General features: G+C 40.2%; 1 protein-coding gene across 1 annotated transcript in view; it reads left to right on the top strand.

The window, feature by feature from the left end:
- Positions 1-225: 225 nt before the first annotated feature.
- LOC138365149 (uncharacterized) overlaps positions 226-15,672 on the top strand; it is a 58,631-nt gene continuing 43,184 nt past the window's right edge. Inside the window, exons 1-2 of the mRNA XM_069325229.1 lie at positions 226-445; positions 8,484-8,554. Coding sequence (XP_069181330.1) covers positions 8,549-8,554 — 6 coding nt within the window. The 5' untranslated portion in view covers positions 226-445; positions 8,484-8,548. The remainder of the gene's footprint in view (positions 446-8,483; positions 8,555-15,672) is intronic.

Raw genomic sequence — 15,672 nt, 5'->3', positions numbered from 1 at the left:
AAAATACAGATAGAAAAGATCCTCCAGGCAAATGGGTAGGACCTTTGACAAGCTGCCAACTTCCTGTCCTCGTTGAGGCCACCAATATTAGTATCTCTGAAGTAAATTAATTAAATTAAACGTCGGCAAAGATCAGTAACCAAAGAAAATGGGAAGAGCGACGTGGCGAGTAAGCGAGCGAGCGAGTGACATCATCACAACAAAGGTTGCTATAGACGAGTCCATGACTCGTGAGGTTCGCCTGTCTTAAAGACCTGTGTCCACAATACCCGCCAAATTGTCCCTCCCACAGTACTCTCAGGACACTTATGGCAGTGTAAGTGTGTGGTAAGGCCACACCACTGAAGACATTGAGGATATACCACGAGGGAGAGACAAAACTGTTGAAGGAAGGAGTCACTGGCTCCACCTGACCACCTTGTTCCTCGCTCTCTCATAATCCTCCGTAAGTACTGGAGTGCATTACCTGCTTGATACCTGCTTGATGGGGTTCTGGGAGTTCTTCTACTTCCCAAGCCCGGCCCGAGGCCAGGCTTGACTTGTGAGAGTTTGGTCCACCAGGCTGTTGCTTGGAGCGGCCCGCAGGGCCACATACCCACCACAGCCTGGCTGAACTTCTTCCAGAACTTCTCTTAGAAAACAGTCCAGTTTTCTCTTGAAGATGTCCACGGTTGTTCCGGCAATATTTCTTATAGTCACTGGGAGAACGTTGAACAACCGCGGACCTCTGATGTTTATACTGAGAAGAGTTAGGGGTGACATGATAGAGGTTTACAAGTGGATGAATGGACACAACAAAGGGGATATTAATAGGGTATTAAAAGTATCAGAACAAGACAGAACACGAAACAATGGGTATAAATTGGATAAATTTATATTTAGGAAAGACTTGGGTAAATACTGGTTCGATAACAGGGTTGTTGATTGTAGATTTGTGGAACCAATTACCGCGTAACGTGGTGGAGGTGGGGTCCCTTGATTGTTTCAAGCATGGGTTGGACATGTAAATGAGTGGGATTGGGTGGTTATAGATAGGAGCTGCCTCGAATGGGGCAAAAGGCCGTCTGCAGTTGCCTTTGCTCTTATGTTCTTATGTTCTCTGATTGTGCCTATGACATCTCTGCTCTTCACTGGTTCAATCCTGCAGTTTCTTCCATATCATTCACTCCAGTACGTTGTTATTTTACTGTGTAGATTTGGGACCTGGCCCTCCAGTATTTTCCATGTATATATTATTTGGTATCTCTCGTCTCCTTTCTAGAGAGTACATTCGGAGAGCTTTGAGACGATCCCAATAATTTAGGTGTTTTATCTCAACGATGCGTGCCGTATATGTTCTCTGTATTCCCTCTATTTCAGCAATCTCTCCTGCTCTGAAGGGGGGGAAGTGAGTACTGAGCTTTCTGCTCCACCATTGTCTGCTCCAACATTGTCTTACACCACCAACATACAATTGTTAATAATAAAAATAATAAAAATTTATTTAGGAAAAGTACATACATAGTTGCAGAGTTACAGTACAAACATTCTGTTTAATTTAAAGATAGAGGTAGTACATACAATACCTAAAGCCACTAGTACACATAGCATTCCAGGCAAGGTGAGGTGGGGAAAAAAAACCACTTAGACTAAAACTTAATAGTAATTAAGCTTAAAGTATAATTGCATTGAAAGAAAAAAATAAAAATAATAAAAGATGAAAAAAGGGGGGGAACATGGTAGAAAATAGCCAATATACAAGTTGGTCAACAAACAGCATTTTTTTTTCGTCAACAAAAATGTTGGGGTATGGAAATAGGACTATGGAATTGTTGGAGGTGTAGATGTAGGCCAGTAGAATTGTTGGGGTAAATTATATGCCAATGGCATTGTTGGGGTGTGGACATTGGCCTATCGAATAATGATAACTTTTATAATAATAATAATAATAATGAGAAATTTCACTGGGACTGTGTAGTGTGTCAAACCCATGACCAAGGCATTGCCAGCCGCATACTCTACTACTGTACCACCACTGACTTTCTTACAATCGGATTTCTACTAATATCACAGGAAGTCTGTGATATCCTGATATCACAGTCCTGAAGCCAGTCCAAGTTTTATGTTAGACCCCAAGCACTCAGGTGAAGGATAAAGTACTGTAGTTCAACACTGTATGCACAACTTCAGATACACAGAAAATCACACTAAGGTGATATACATCAGTGAACAATCCACTGAGGCTGTGAGGTAATGCAAACATTGCAGGTTTGCATCATCTCACAGCCCGAGTGAATTTTCTCATTGATGTATATCACGTTAGTGTGATTTTCTGTGTAAATAATAATAATAATAATAATATTTATTCAAAAGATTGTGTGTACAAAGAACATAAGAATATTGTTCAATTGAAGGGACAGAAGTTACACATACTAATGAAGCCACTATTACGCAAAGCGTTTCGGGCAAAATTAATAATAATATAGAACCTTTTTAATTAAAGTTGTGACGGGATAAAACACTTACTACTATTAGAGAAGTAAGCTAACAAAATGAGAATGTTCAAGGAAAATAAAAAATGAATACAAGGAAGGTGATACTTAGGATGACAAGCATAGACTATTACATTATGGAGTCAGTAGTTCTAGCAACAGTACAGTAGTTTATTTACATTATGTATAGAATGGAAATACAAGGTGTAATTTAGAAAAGCAAGTGAACTATTCCTCATAACATTTTCTTTGAACATATCAGAATACAGAGTAACATACTATAATTTAAGGTTAATTTGGCCAACAGTTTCAAATAACCAAGATCATAAAGGACACGAGTAAACACTTTATCAAAGAAATGCATAAAATTAGATGACATTAAGTGTAGATAGTAAATGTAGAAATTAAATGTGTGTACTCGCTTGAATGAACTATATGGGGCATAGCCGATTCATTCCAGTGTGGAATTCATTCCATCCGTTCGGCCCCAGCATGACACTGCCCGACTTAGAGCTGTAGCAGCTCCCCATGCAGGTGATTTCCTATTAGCAACCCCAATGCCAACCCCAGCAACCCTCTTCCCCCCCCCCCCCAAAAAAAAAATACAATCACATTAATGCATATGCCAATCCACATTTGCCTTATGAAAAATTTAAATAATAAAGAATTTGTATTGCAATGAAATAAATTGATATTGCACGTTACAGTACTGTACTTACCCTACCAGTTGAGTTTTGTAGTGCAAACTTTGTTAGCCTTAATATCCTGAGAGTGCCCCACACATGAATATAAATTGTTTAAAGAACAGTAACATTTCTAACAAATGTACATGTACATTATACACTTCAGTCTGTACATAAAGTACAGACCACTAGAATCACACTACTGCAGTACACTTATATCATATAAACTACACTTTTTACATTTAATGTCATTAGAACTGTGCTGTACAGCTCAATTGGTACTCCCAGGTAAGTTATGGCTAGTGCTGGGTGCTGGTCTAGTGGCCTGGGCATCCTCAGAAGGTGTGTCCCTGCTAGTGCTGGGTGCTGGTCCAGTTGCCTGGGCATCCTTGGAAGGTGAGTCCTTGCTAGTGCTGGGTGCTGGTCCAGTTGCCTGGACATCCTTGGAAGGTGAGTCCTTGCTAGGGCTGGGTGCTGGTCCAGTTGCCTGGACATCCTTGGAAGGTGAGTCCTTGCTAGTGCTGGGTGCTGGTCCAGTTGCCTGGGCATCCTCGGAAGGTGAGTCCTTGCTAGTGCTGGGTGCTGGTCCAGTTGCCTGGGCATCCTTGGAAGGTGAGTCCTTGCTAGTGCTGGGTGCTGGTCCAGTTGCCTGGACATCCTTGGAAGGTGAGTCCTTGCTAGGGCTGGGTGCTGGTCCAGTTGCCTGGACATCCTTGGAAGGTGAGTCCTTGCTAGTGCTGGGTGCTGGTCCAGTTGCCTGGGCATCCTCGGAAGGTGAGTCCTTGCTAGTGCTGGGTGCTGGTCACGTTGCCTGGGCATCCTTGGAAGGTGAGTCCTTGTTAGTGCTGGGTGCTGGTCCAGTTGCCTGGGCATCCTCGGAAGGTGAGTCCTTGCTAGTGCTGGGTGCTGGTCCTGTAGGCCTACTGTGAAACCATACCAAAAACTTTTGAATCTTAGTTTGTTTCTTTGTTGTGAGCTTCATTATAATATCTTTCATGTCCTTTAGGTGCAGGTAATAATCTGTCAGCTCTTCATTATCAGTTACAGCAACCAAATCAAGCAGATCATTAACCTTTTGCAATGATGCAGCATATGGAATAGATAACACTGTCATCTTCCTCTTCCACATCCTCATCATTATTACCAGTAACACACTGGATAATCTCATTATGAGTTAATTCACCATAACCTGGATCATCAGCATCATTATCTAACCATGCATTCACATCAGAAAGTTGCAAATCTTCCTCACCTGCATCTCTGAATGTCTCAAAAATCACATTATCAAAGCCCTCAAAATCATAGTCATCTTTGTTTTCATTCTAACCAGGCACCGGACTCAGAATTTTATTCCATGCATTCTTTAATGTGGTGACCTTCAACTTGCTCCATTCTTTGGCCTAGTTGTAAATTGCGTATTTAATTGAATATTTCTTGAAGTTTTCTAGTGTTCTACTAGCCTTCGTATCCTTATTAGGCATCTCGTCTTCCTCAGAAAGCAGAACTTCCATAATATCTGAATTCATAGCTCTTTTATAAAGCCTTTGAGAGCATAGATAACCCCTAATCCATGGGCTGTATTACAGATGTAGTGTTTGGTGGTAAAGCCATACATGTTATTTTGCCATCAGGCGATGTTAATTTAGCAATGGGGTGAGCTGGGGCATTATCTGTCAACAACATTGCCTTTATCTCAGCAGGATGAATTCTACACATATTGATCTGCTGCTTTTTTATTTCTTTACAAAATTGATTCTGGAACCAATCCTTAAAAATAATCTGTGTGAACCAGGAATTTTTTGTGTTGTAGTAGATGACAGGTAATCTGTTCATGCAGTTTTTCAATGCTCTGAGGTTGGCAGATTTCCCAACAATTGTGTACTGTACTTTGTTCGGTGACTGCCATCTGCGTTACACCACAATAATGCTGAAATTCTTTCCTTCTTTACCTTGCAACCAGGAATTCTCTTCTCAAGCCTGAAGGCCAAAGTGTTTCTTTGAAGGCATTTCCAGTTAAAGCCTGTTACATCTGCATTGTACACTTAAAACCAGCTTAGATTATTAGATATAATGTGCTGAGAAAGTTTATGCTTATATGCATTAGCACTTCCAACATCTGCACTTAATGCATCGCCACAATTTTTCTTGTTAATGATGCCATACCTCTCTTTAAATCGACATACTTATTCAATACAAGCCTTGAAATTGTCTATGTTTAACTTTACAGCAAGTCTTTCAGCTGCATTTCTAATAGAATCAACTCAAACAGAAATTCCTTTTGCACGATGCTGTGTTAACCATTTAAATACAGATGAGTCCAAATCCATATACTTAGCAGGTTTCAATGCTTTCCTGTTGCCTATTGCATGAGTTTGAGCAAAGAATTTCTTAATATTATCCTTCTGCTTTTTTATATCACAAATTGTAGCTTTACCGATGTTGAATTCTTGGGTGAGTCGAGTGACAGAGTATCCACGCTCTGCTTTCTCTGTCAAGTCAACTGTCTGATCAATTGACAAATGTTTTCTCTTTTGTTTTATACCTTCAATACCATGAATGCTGCTCTGAGACATCTTGACAGATTAAATGAGTTCAAACAGTAAAAATTGTTCAAATTTATCTTAAAATCCTTCGCACGCGAGCCCGACGTTTTTACCCCAGGAAGAGGAGAAGCACATGGTGCCAGCCATTTCATCCAGGCTCAACGCGTTGACATGACCTGTGCTTATTTTATAGGCATATTCAAAATTTGATGTACATATTGACTGTTACAAGTTATTTTATTTAAAATATTATTATTGTTATAATTAGAGAAATATTGTTAGTTTTAAGTTTTATGCATTTTATACAGTACAGTTCTGTATTAACCCTTAAGCTGTGTATGGCATACATATACGACAGGACCTGATGGTAAAGTTCAATTTCTCAAATTTGCTCTAATGCTTTCCAGTTTTTTGTGCATACTAGCAAATCCTGCAACTTTGTCTAAATGATCACAAATGTAATTTGTAAAATAAGAAAATTAAAAATAATTATAAAATTGAATATTGAAAACTTCAGATTTTGAGATCAGCTGCAAAAATATACACTACTGTATCACCAATCATTCATTTGGTGTTATTATGCTCTCAGAATAGTATATGATCTTCATTTTCATTGATTTAGAATATATGTTTTCAGTTTAGTTTACTGTGAAAAAAATTGTCAATGTGGCATTTGAATTATGTGCCAAATTTAGACAAAAAATTTATAACTACAAACGTTTAGGGTTTGTGAAAAATCCATTCTAATAGGATTGTAGAACAGACAACTGTGCACATTATTTGTAACAATGGTGAGAATCGGTCAGAAACTGAATTTTTTTAAGCTAACTGAAAGTTTTAGATATACTGTAATTGAAGTTGAAGTTATCGACAATGAATAAGGTAGTTCTAATTCATTAATTTACTTATATGTTTTAATAAACGTTGTTTGGCATTCGTACTCGAATATGTAAAAGTTGTAGGTCAATATGTGTTGGAATGATGGTAAGAAAAAATACCCCCTCAAAAAAAAAGAAAAACTAAATATAGGGGAAATTATAATGATTTAGGGGATAAAAATATATACTTTATAAAAGTGATAAAGCCCTAATCTGGTCCCTAATCATCAAAACCGCCTAAAGAGAGAAAGAAAATAGAATTTGAAATCTGTGAAAAACTCAGTCAAAAAAAATTCAAAGTCCCAAGTTCTGCCAGTTTTGACTGATTCATTTGGTGACCAATTTCATTCTATCTTGACATAGTTAGGGGATGGGTATGCACTCTCCAGGATGTAGAGGTTACAACTAAATGAGATAATAAACAAAGGAGACAAAAAAAAAAATATCCCGTCCCCCCAAAAAAAAATATTTTTTGGACATTGGTGAAAGTAACAGATATTAACATTAAGCGATGCATTTTTATGATATATCGACCTATCCTCTTAAAAGGAACGTCGCTTTTGGCTGTTTGCCCATATGGCTGAATATGGACGTAGACACTGAAAGCCCCAAAATCATCTCAAGATAACCTCAAGATATGAAAACGAAAAAAAAAAAAAAAAAATTGGGATTTTTCTTCAACAACAGTAAGTTAAGGATCCTCTGATAGGTTAGGTGGGCAGGAAATTCTCATAAAGTTTCAAAACGTTATGAAAAACGTTAATGGAAAGTTTCCTTTTCTAAGCTTGCCGAATAAGCCGGATGACTCAAACAGAAAACGGAACAGTACGTCACTTTTGTGAGTGGATTTCATTTCAAATTACGTCCAAATTTGGCCATAGTGCACATACGAGCCAAAAGTGTCGTTATTTTTAAGAGAAAGGGTTGGATATATAACAAAATAGAGCATGATAACATACTCATTATTATTGGTATTATGATGTATTACTCAGCAATGCTATACAGGCACCAACTGCATATCTACTTTGTGGACACTTCTTGCTACTATTCTTCTTCTTTATACATTGGACAGGTGCTTGCATCTCTTTATTACTGCATTATCCCTCAGTTCCAGTTAATAGGAGCTGTTCTCCTTATCAACAAAATGTTCTCCTTTTTTAAAAAAATTGTCTAAAATACATTTCTGAAAATATTGGGATGAAACTTTTATGACGCTTAAGCCAATAAGTTGGAGATTTGTTTAACATTTAATATTAATTTTCACATAATTCATAATTTTTTTTGCCCAGCCCCAGCATTTACAGCCCAGGCTGTAGCAGCTTAATGGTTAATGCATGTGGTTTGTATTATGTAGGCTGTTAGAGAGGGAGGGGAGGCAGCCGAGAACCCGCCCATACCCTCTTCCCCATTCCTGCCCACCCCTCCTTACTCGTGCCCACCCTCCTTACCCGTGCCCACCCTCCTTACCCCTGCCCACCCTCCTTACTCCTGGCCACCCTCCTTACTCCTGCCCACCCTCCTTACCCCAGCCCACCCTCCTTACTCCTGGCCACCCTCCTTACTCCTGCCCACCCTCCTTACTCCTGCCCACCCTCCTTATTCCTGCCTGCCCTCCTTACTCCTGCCTACCCTCCTTACTCCTGCCTACCCTCCTTACTCCTGCCCACCTTCCTTACTCCTGCCCACCCTCCTTACTCCTGCCCGCCCTCCTTACTCTTGTCCACCCTCCTTATTCCTGCCCACCCTCCTTACTCCTGCCCACCCTCCTTAAACTTGCTCACACTCCCTACTTTTGCTCAAAGCACAATACCTAAAAAATTTTATTGAATTTTTCTAAACATTTACTATGTTTTGATGGGAAAAATTTAGTCATCGAAATCTTAAATTTGTTTTATTTTCCCCTAATAGGTAATACTGCTTCCAGTCTCTGCTCGGCTACCCAGGACGATAGCAAACACAATTTCTGCCCATTAATGATGGTAAGGACAATTTTATTCTTTCTGTACTACCAGTGTGAGTGTGTGTATCATGTTGATGTCATTAACCAGTGATGGTGAGCATATTAATCATGATGTTGTCATTACTCATTGATGGTGAGTGTATTAATCATATTTTCATTTCCCAGTAATGTTGAGTGCGTGAATCATGGTGTTATTAACCAGTTATGTTGAGTGTATTAACCCTTTCAACTGCACATAACGCTTTGACCATTTAACACCGCAAATTGTATATATACAATTTTGGTCTAACTGCCTGCACACCGCACACTGTATACAGTGGTACCTCGGAATACGAGTGTCCCTGTATGCGAGTTTTTCGGAATACGAGCCGGATTTCCTTGGAAAATGTGTCTCGGAAGGCGAGGGTTACCTCAGAATGCGAGTTTGTTGCTACGCGTTCAGGCCGACCTAGCTCGTGGTGGTACGGCGATCATCGCCCCTCCATCGCCATTGTCTCCCGCCCAGTGACTATCCCACATCAGTTCTTCACCCAGATTTTCAGTGTTTTGTTGGATTTTTGGTCATTTGACTATACAATTTGTTATTATATATCTCACCATGGGTCCCAAGAAAGCCAGTGGTAAGGATCAAGGCAAGAAAGCCCATGTGAGGATGACAATAGAGGAGAAACAAGAGATCATTCGGAAGCATGAGGATGGTGCACATGTTATTGAACTTTGTAGGCAGTACAACAAAGCCACATCAACAATATGCAGTATACTTAAGAAGAAAAATGAGATTATGAGTGCTAAAGTGGCAAAAGGTGTAAGAACAATGACGAAACAAAGACCACAAATACTTGAAGAAGTGGAAAAGTTGTTATTAATTTGGATACACGACAAGGAATTAAGGGGTGATAGTGTTTCGGAGGCCATCATTTGTGAGAAAGCCAGGGTATTGCACGAAGACCGTCTAAAGAAAACCCCTGCAACGAGTGATGCAGATACGAAAGAGTTTAAGGCAAGCAGGGGCTGGTTTGAAAAATTTAGAAGAAGTGGTATCCATAGTGTTGCGAGGCATGGGGAGGCAGCCAGCTCAGACAAACCAGCCGCTGGACGATTTATTGAGGAATTTAAAGAGTTTGCAGAGGCTGAGGGATACCTACCGCAACAAGTGTTTAATTGTGACGAAACAGAACTGTTTTGGAAAAGAATGCCTAAGAGGACATATACAGTGGTACCTCGCATAACGATTGCCCCAAAAGACGAATATTTTGGGTAACGAACGGCCCGATCGACGTCAATTCGTCCCGTATGACGAACGCGGGTTTGAGTAACGTCAACACCACATGGTGGGGTCGCGCTGCTTCTTGCACATTCTCGGACGCCTCCGACGATGCACATAAATTATGTTGTTCTTGTTTAAAGATGCTAATGATGCTGGGATATAAAAGGGTGACTGCTGAGATGTTGCGAAGCATTGACATTTTTGTAGGAAAAAAGAAATGAAATGTCTGATATACAACAAATGTCAAAAAGGTTCGTTCGGCAGGTAGGCTGCTCCATTATAACAATCTTTCTTTGTTTCAAATGTGTTCCATTTGTTTTGTATTTGTCATTTACGTCTCAATAATGGAGAAGCCTACCTTACATACACTGAATAAACCATTATGACATTTTCCTTTCTTCAAATGTGTTCAATATTTATTTTTCATTTGTCTTATAGCAAAAGGTTCGTTCGGTGGTCGGCAGGTAGGCTGCTCCATGTTTCTTACATACAAAAAACGTAAATAATAAAAAAAATGAAGAATTTTGAAAACCAGTACAAATGTCAAAAAGATACGTTCGGTGGTCTACAGGTCGGCTGCTCCATGTTTCTTAAAAAAAAAAAAAAAAAAAGACGAAAAATAAAAGAACTGTTGAAACAATTTGAAAAGTGGACAAATGTCATAAAGGTTCGTTCAGTGTTTGTCAGGTAGGCTGCTCCATTATTGAGATGTAAGTGACAAATACAAAAATGGAACACATTTGAAACAAAGAAAGATTGTCATAATGGAGCAGCCTACCCAACAAACACTGAACGAACCTTTTGCCATAACGAATATGAAAGACAAGGGCTGCTGGCTGGGTTAGTAGTGCGTGAGCAACCATTTGTGGCACACGTGCCTCTGGCTCTCAAACACCTGTCCCACACGGTGTTGAAAGACTGTGCTCAGTCGGTGCAATTCAGACCCTATTGTTTAAAGAACATAAGGGTCATAAAATTGGTGAAGCTAGGCGCAATAAGGGCTTAACACAACGGTCGGATGCCAGTGATACAGCACCTATGAGGATGATACAGCGAGCGTATCCAGGTGTAGCTCTGAGCCCCACCCTTGCCATCTCTAATGTATATAGATGATACATAGATGAATCGTTTTCTGCGTTCAGTGATGATGCATCTGATACAAGTAGCATAGATGAACAGTGTTAGCGGCTTCCATGGTGGTGGTGTTCATTGATATTTTCAAGAATACCTGAATCTCTTCCTGACTGATGGACACTCTTTGAGGCTAGCTGAATCTCTTCCTGTGTGGGACCTTACAAAGCGATCTTTTCAAGACTACCTTACAAATTGAGCTTTTCCTATAATCGTTTCAATACTACTTTATGCTTTACAAGCTTGGCTACATACCACCTACAAGTACTAAAGCCAAGGGTGCACGCGAGTGCGTTATTTGCAAGCACACAACGATGAAACAGGAAACGAAAATCTATCTGTAGCTAGTGCAAGGAGAGCAAAGTCGCGCTGTGTACCATGGACTACTTCGTTGACTATTACGCACCTCCAAAGTACTGAGTGTGTAATACAGTGTGTTACTGTGTAAATAGTGTGTGAAACTGTACATATTGTAATTTTTGTGAATTTTTACCACGTAATATTGTGACAATAAACATTTATTGTGGACACATTACTGACACATGTATCACAGTTTCATGGAAAATTATGAACATTCTCCTGTATACATATTGTAAAGGTCACAAATATGCGTCATATACGATAAAAAAAAACAAATAAAACCGCATTGGAAATGCATAGAAAAAATATTTGAAAATATATTTGTGGCAACACGCGGTGCTTGAATGGCCTGCGCGACCGTGTCTGGGAGCTTCACACACGGGCGACCAGGCCCTGATGACGTCACAGCGCACCTTGTCCACGCCTCCACAGCCAAAGTAAGTGGAATTTGGTAATTATTTTTACATAGACATATTCAGGGATGGTAATTTACCATTTTACAAAGAAAAATTATATTTTGGGGAACATTTGATGTCATGCACACTGGGGAAATTTCACAATAAACACAGTGCATCACACTGGTTACATGGGGGACACTAGTTTTGTATGACGTCCGTTTCACATGACGAACATGGAACGGATTAAATTCATTATGCGAGGTACCACTGTATTACTAAGGAGGAAAAATCCTTGCCCGGACACAAGCCTATGAAAGATAGGTTTACACTTGTGCTGTGTTCAAATGCGAGTGGCGATTTGAAAATTAAACCCTTGCTAGTGTATCATTCTGAAAATCCAAGGGTTTTCAAACAGTATAAAGTGCAGAAAACCCATTTGTGTGTGATGTGGAAGGCTAATAAAAAAGCATGGGTGACTAGGCTTATTTTTTCGGAGTGGGTGAATGAAGTGGTGTGCCCTGCCATAGAAAAATATCTGCAGGAGAAACATTTGCCACTCAAAGCCGTGCCTCTCCTCGACAATGCTCCTGCTCATCCTCCAGGCTTGGAAGATGATTTGTTGCCCAGATACAATAAATTTCTCACAGTTAAATTCCTTCCTCCTAACACCACTCCTCTAATTCAGCCTATAGACCAGAAAATCATAGCAAACTTTAAGAAACTTTATGAAAGGGCACTTTTCCGGAAATGTTTTGAAGTGACTGAAGTCACAAACCTCACCCTCAAAGAGTTCTGGAAACACCATTTTAACATTTGTAGTGCTTTAAAACTCGTTGACAAAGCCTGGCAAGAAATGACTCAAAGAACCCTGATCTCTGGCTGGAGAAAATTGTGGCCTGAATGTGTGAAAGAACAAGACTTTGTGGGGTTTGAGCCTGTAAATGATGCGCCAATTGTTGACGAAATTGTTACTCTGGGCCAGCAAATGGGCTTGGAATTGGATGATGATGATGTGGAGGAGTTGGTGGAAGAACACAACGAAGAACTGACCACCGAAGAACTCCAAGCCCTTCAACAGGAACAGCAAGACAACGCAGCTGATGAGTCTACAGTGGAGGAGGAGGCAGTAGCGAATGTCTCTTCTGCAGAAATTAGGAAGGTGTGTCAGATGTGGGAAGAGATTCAAACAATTGTTGAAAAGACTCACCCAGAGTCTGTAGTAGTCTTTCACTACAGAGAAAGTCTTTCACTACAGAGAAAGCTGTAGTAGGCCGTTGCCTTAATCTTTTCAATGACAATGTGATGCCTTACTACAGAGACAGCTTGTGAAGAAGGGAGAAGCAAGCTTCCATGGACAGATTTGTGGTGAGAAAATCGAGCAGTGAGCCACAACCAGGACCTAGTGGCACTCAGATAAAATGTGCCAGGGAGAGCACACCAGAAAAGTCCTCACTGCCTGATGTGATAATGGAAGGGGACTCCCCTTCCAAAGAGTAACTCCTCTCCTCCTCCCCCCTCCTCACCATCTTCCATACGCCTACAGCATTCAACAGGAAGGTAAGTAATAGCTTGAACATAGTTTTGTAGGTTTATTTAGATGAATTAGGTATAAAAATTTAGTTTGATGTGGGGTTTTAGGGGTAGTCAGGAACGGATTAATTCACTTCCCATTATTTCTTATGGGGAAATTAGCTTTGGAATACGAGCCGTCTCCAGGAACGGATTAAACTCTTAAACTGAGGTACCCCTGAGGGGTACCTCGGTTTAAGAGTTTAATCCATTCCTGGAGATGGCTCGTATTCTGAAAACTCGTATTCCGAAGCTAATTTCCCCATAAGAAATAATGGGAAGTGAATTAATCCGTTCCTGACTACCCCAAAAACCCCACATCAAACTAAATTTTTATACCTAATTCATCTAAATAAACCTACAAAACTATGTTCAAGCTATTACTTACCTTCCTGTTGAATGCTGTAGGCATATGGAAGATGGTGAGGAGGGGCAGGAGGAGAGGAGTTACTGTTTGGAAGGGGAGTCTCCTTCCATTATCACATCAGGCAGTGAGGACTTCACTGGTGAGCACACACTAGCACATTTTGCCTGCATACCACTAGGACTTGTTTGTCTTACTAAGAATCTGTCTAAAGACACTTGTTTTCCCTACATTTTAACACTTGTCTGTAGTAAGACGTCACATTGTCATTTAACCCTTACACTGCTCAGGGGTCATATGGACATTTACACCCCTGTGCGCAAGAAAAAAAAAAATTCAAAATTTTTTTTTCGTCTTCTAAACATGTTAATTTGAGTCTCCTGAGCACGGGAAAAATAATAAAAAAAATTCTATTATACATACCAATGACACAATTGAGCCGAGAAGTTGGCCGATGACGTCACAGAACGTGAGCGCTCAAGGGTGCTGCGTCAGCCAGCTGTCACTCACGGCCACTCACGCGGCCCAAGTTGCCGCGAATTTATTTTCGCGGAATTATTTACAGTATTCTTGGGTCATTTTACACAAATTTTTTTCGCTAGTATTGTTCCAATTATTAGCAATAGACATTGTATTATAATAAAAATGGTATAAACTCACTAGGCGCTCACATATTAGTGTCACAAGTATGCCCACCAAAATGGTATAATTTACAGGAAATATTCAATGTAATTGGGGTTTTTCAATATAAACACAAAAATAAACTTGATATGTACATTTATTTACCAAAGAATTACACATTTAGTACTCCAGGAGACTGTGATACTGTGCGAAACAGTCGATATGGCACAGAAGGACGGCACACGCTTCGCACCATGTCAACACCAATTTACGTTTCTGTGGCCTCAATTTGGTACTGGAACACACAACACAGACGCTGGCCTGCTGCACGAGCTCCAGTTGGTGGTAATTTCTTGATTTGATGTATCAGAAAGGCCTCCCTGTAAGCGAGCCTGGGTGCAGGAGCATGGTTCAGTATTGGGTCTCGAATGGGTCTTTGTATGCTAGGTGTGTCCTTGCCAAATTTACCTAGCAACTGTTTCACAACTTGAAAACTAAACGAACGGAAATAAGGTTTTCTACCTGTCTTCACAAGAAACATGTTGTAACTGTTCAGCATTGTTACGTCAATAAGGTGAAAAATCATTTTCTTTGTCCACTTCATAGTGTTCTGTACACACTCTACAGCACCCACCATTATGTCACATTTATCAACTAAACGCAAGTTGATGTTGTAGTCCATCACACAATCTGGCTTATATATTATTTGCTTTGTTGTTCTGTTCACCTTGCCACTGTCCACCATTGTACCAGGGTGAATGGTGGTCAACATGTTCACTTCACGTCTGTCTTTCCACCGCACTGAAAGCATTGCACCACTTTTTCTTACCTCGCAATCCCCAACTTGCATAGCAGTATCAAACACAGGCATTTCCTTTCGTTTTGGCTTTACTGTTCCACACACTCTAGTCTTATTATCAAGCAAGAATTTCGTTAGCAAGGGACTGGTATAATAGTTATCTGTGTACAATATGTGGCCCTTGTTCAGATATGGTGCAAGCAGTGACTTCACCACACTACCTGAGAAGCCATGTTAGTCATTAGCAGGAATATCTACATTTGTGGCTGAATAAAGTATCATGTGTAACACCATTCCTGATTCACAGTCACAGAGCACAAAGAATTTCAGTCCAAATCGATGACGTTTTGAGGGAATATACTGCTTGAAGGCAGCACGTCCTTTGAAAAGCACAAGGGATTCATCAATAACCAGCTTCTGAGCTGGTACGTAGTAATCTCGGAACTTTCCAATCAGGTCATTTAGCACGTGCCTCACCCTCCAAAGCCTATCATCCTGTGTCTCGTCTGCATTATTTGCAAAATGAATGCACCATAGGATCAACAGAAATCTGTCTCGGGACATATATTTCCCGAACAATGGTGTTGGAACAGAGTTGTCTTTGCTCCAATAATCTGAAATTACGTGT

Source organism: Procambarus clarkii, chromosome 15, assembly GCF_040958095.1.
Source record: "Procambarus clarkii isolate CNS0578487 chromosome 15, FALCON_Pclarkii_2.0, whole genome shotgun sequence".
Taxonomy (NCBI): Eukaryota; Metazoa; Arthropoda; class Malacostraca; order Decapoda; family Cambaridae; genus Procambarus; species Procambarus clarkii.
The sequence above is the reverse complement of the archived record's forward strand: the minus strand, read 5'-3'. Positions and strand labels throughout refer to the sequence as shown.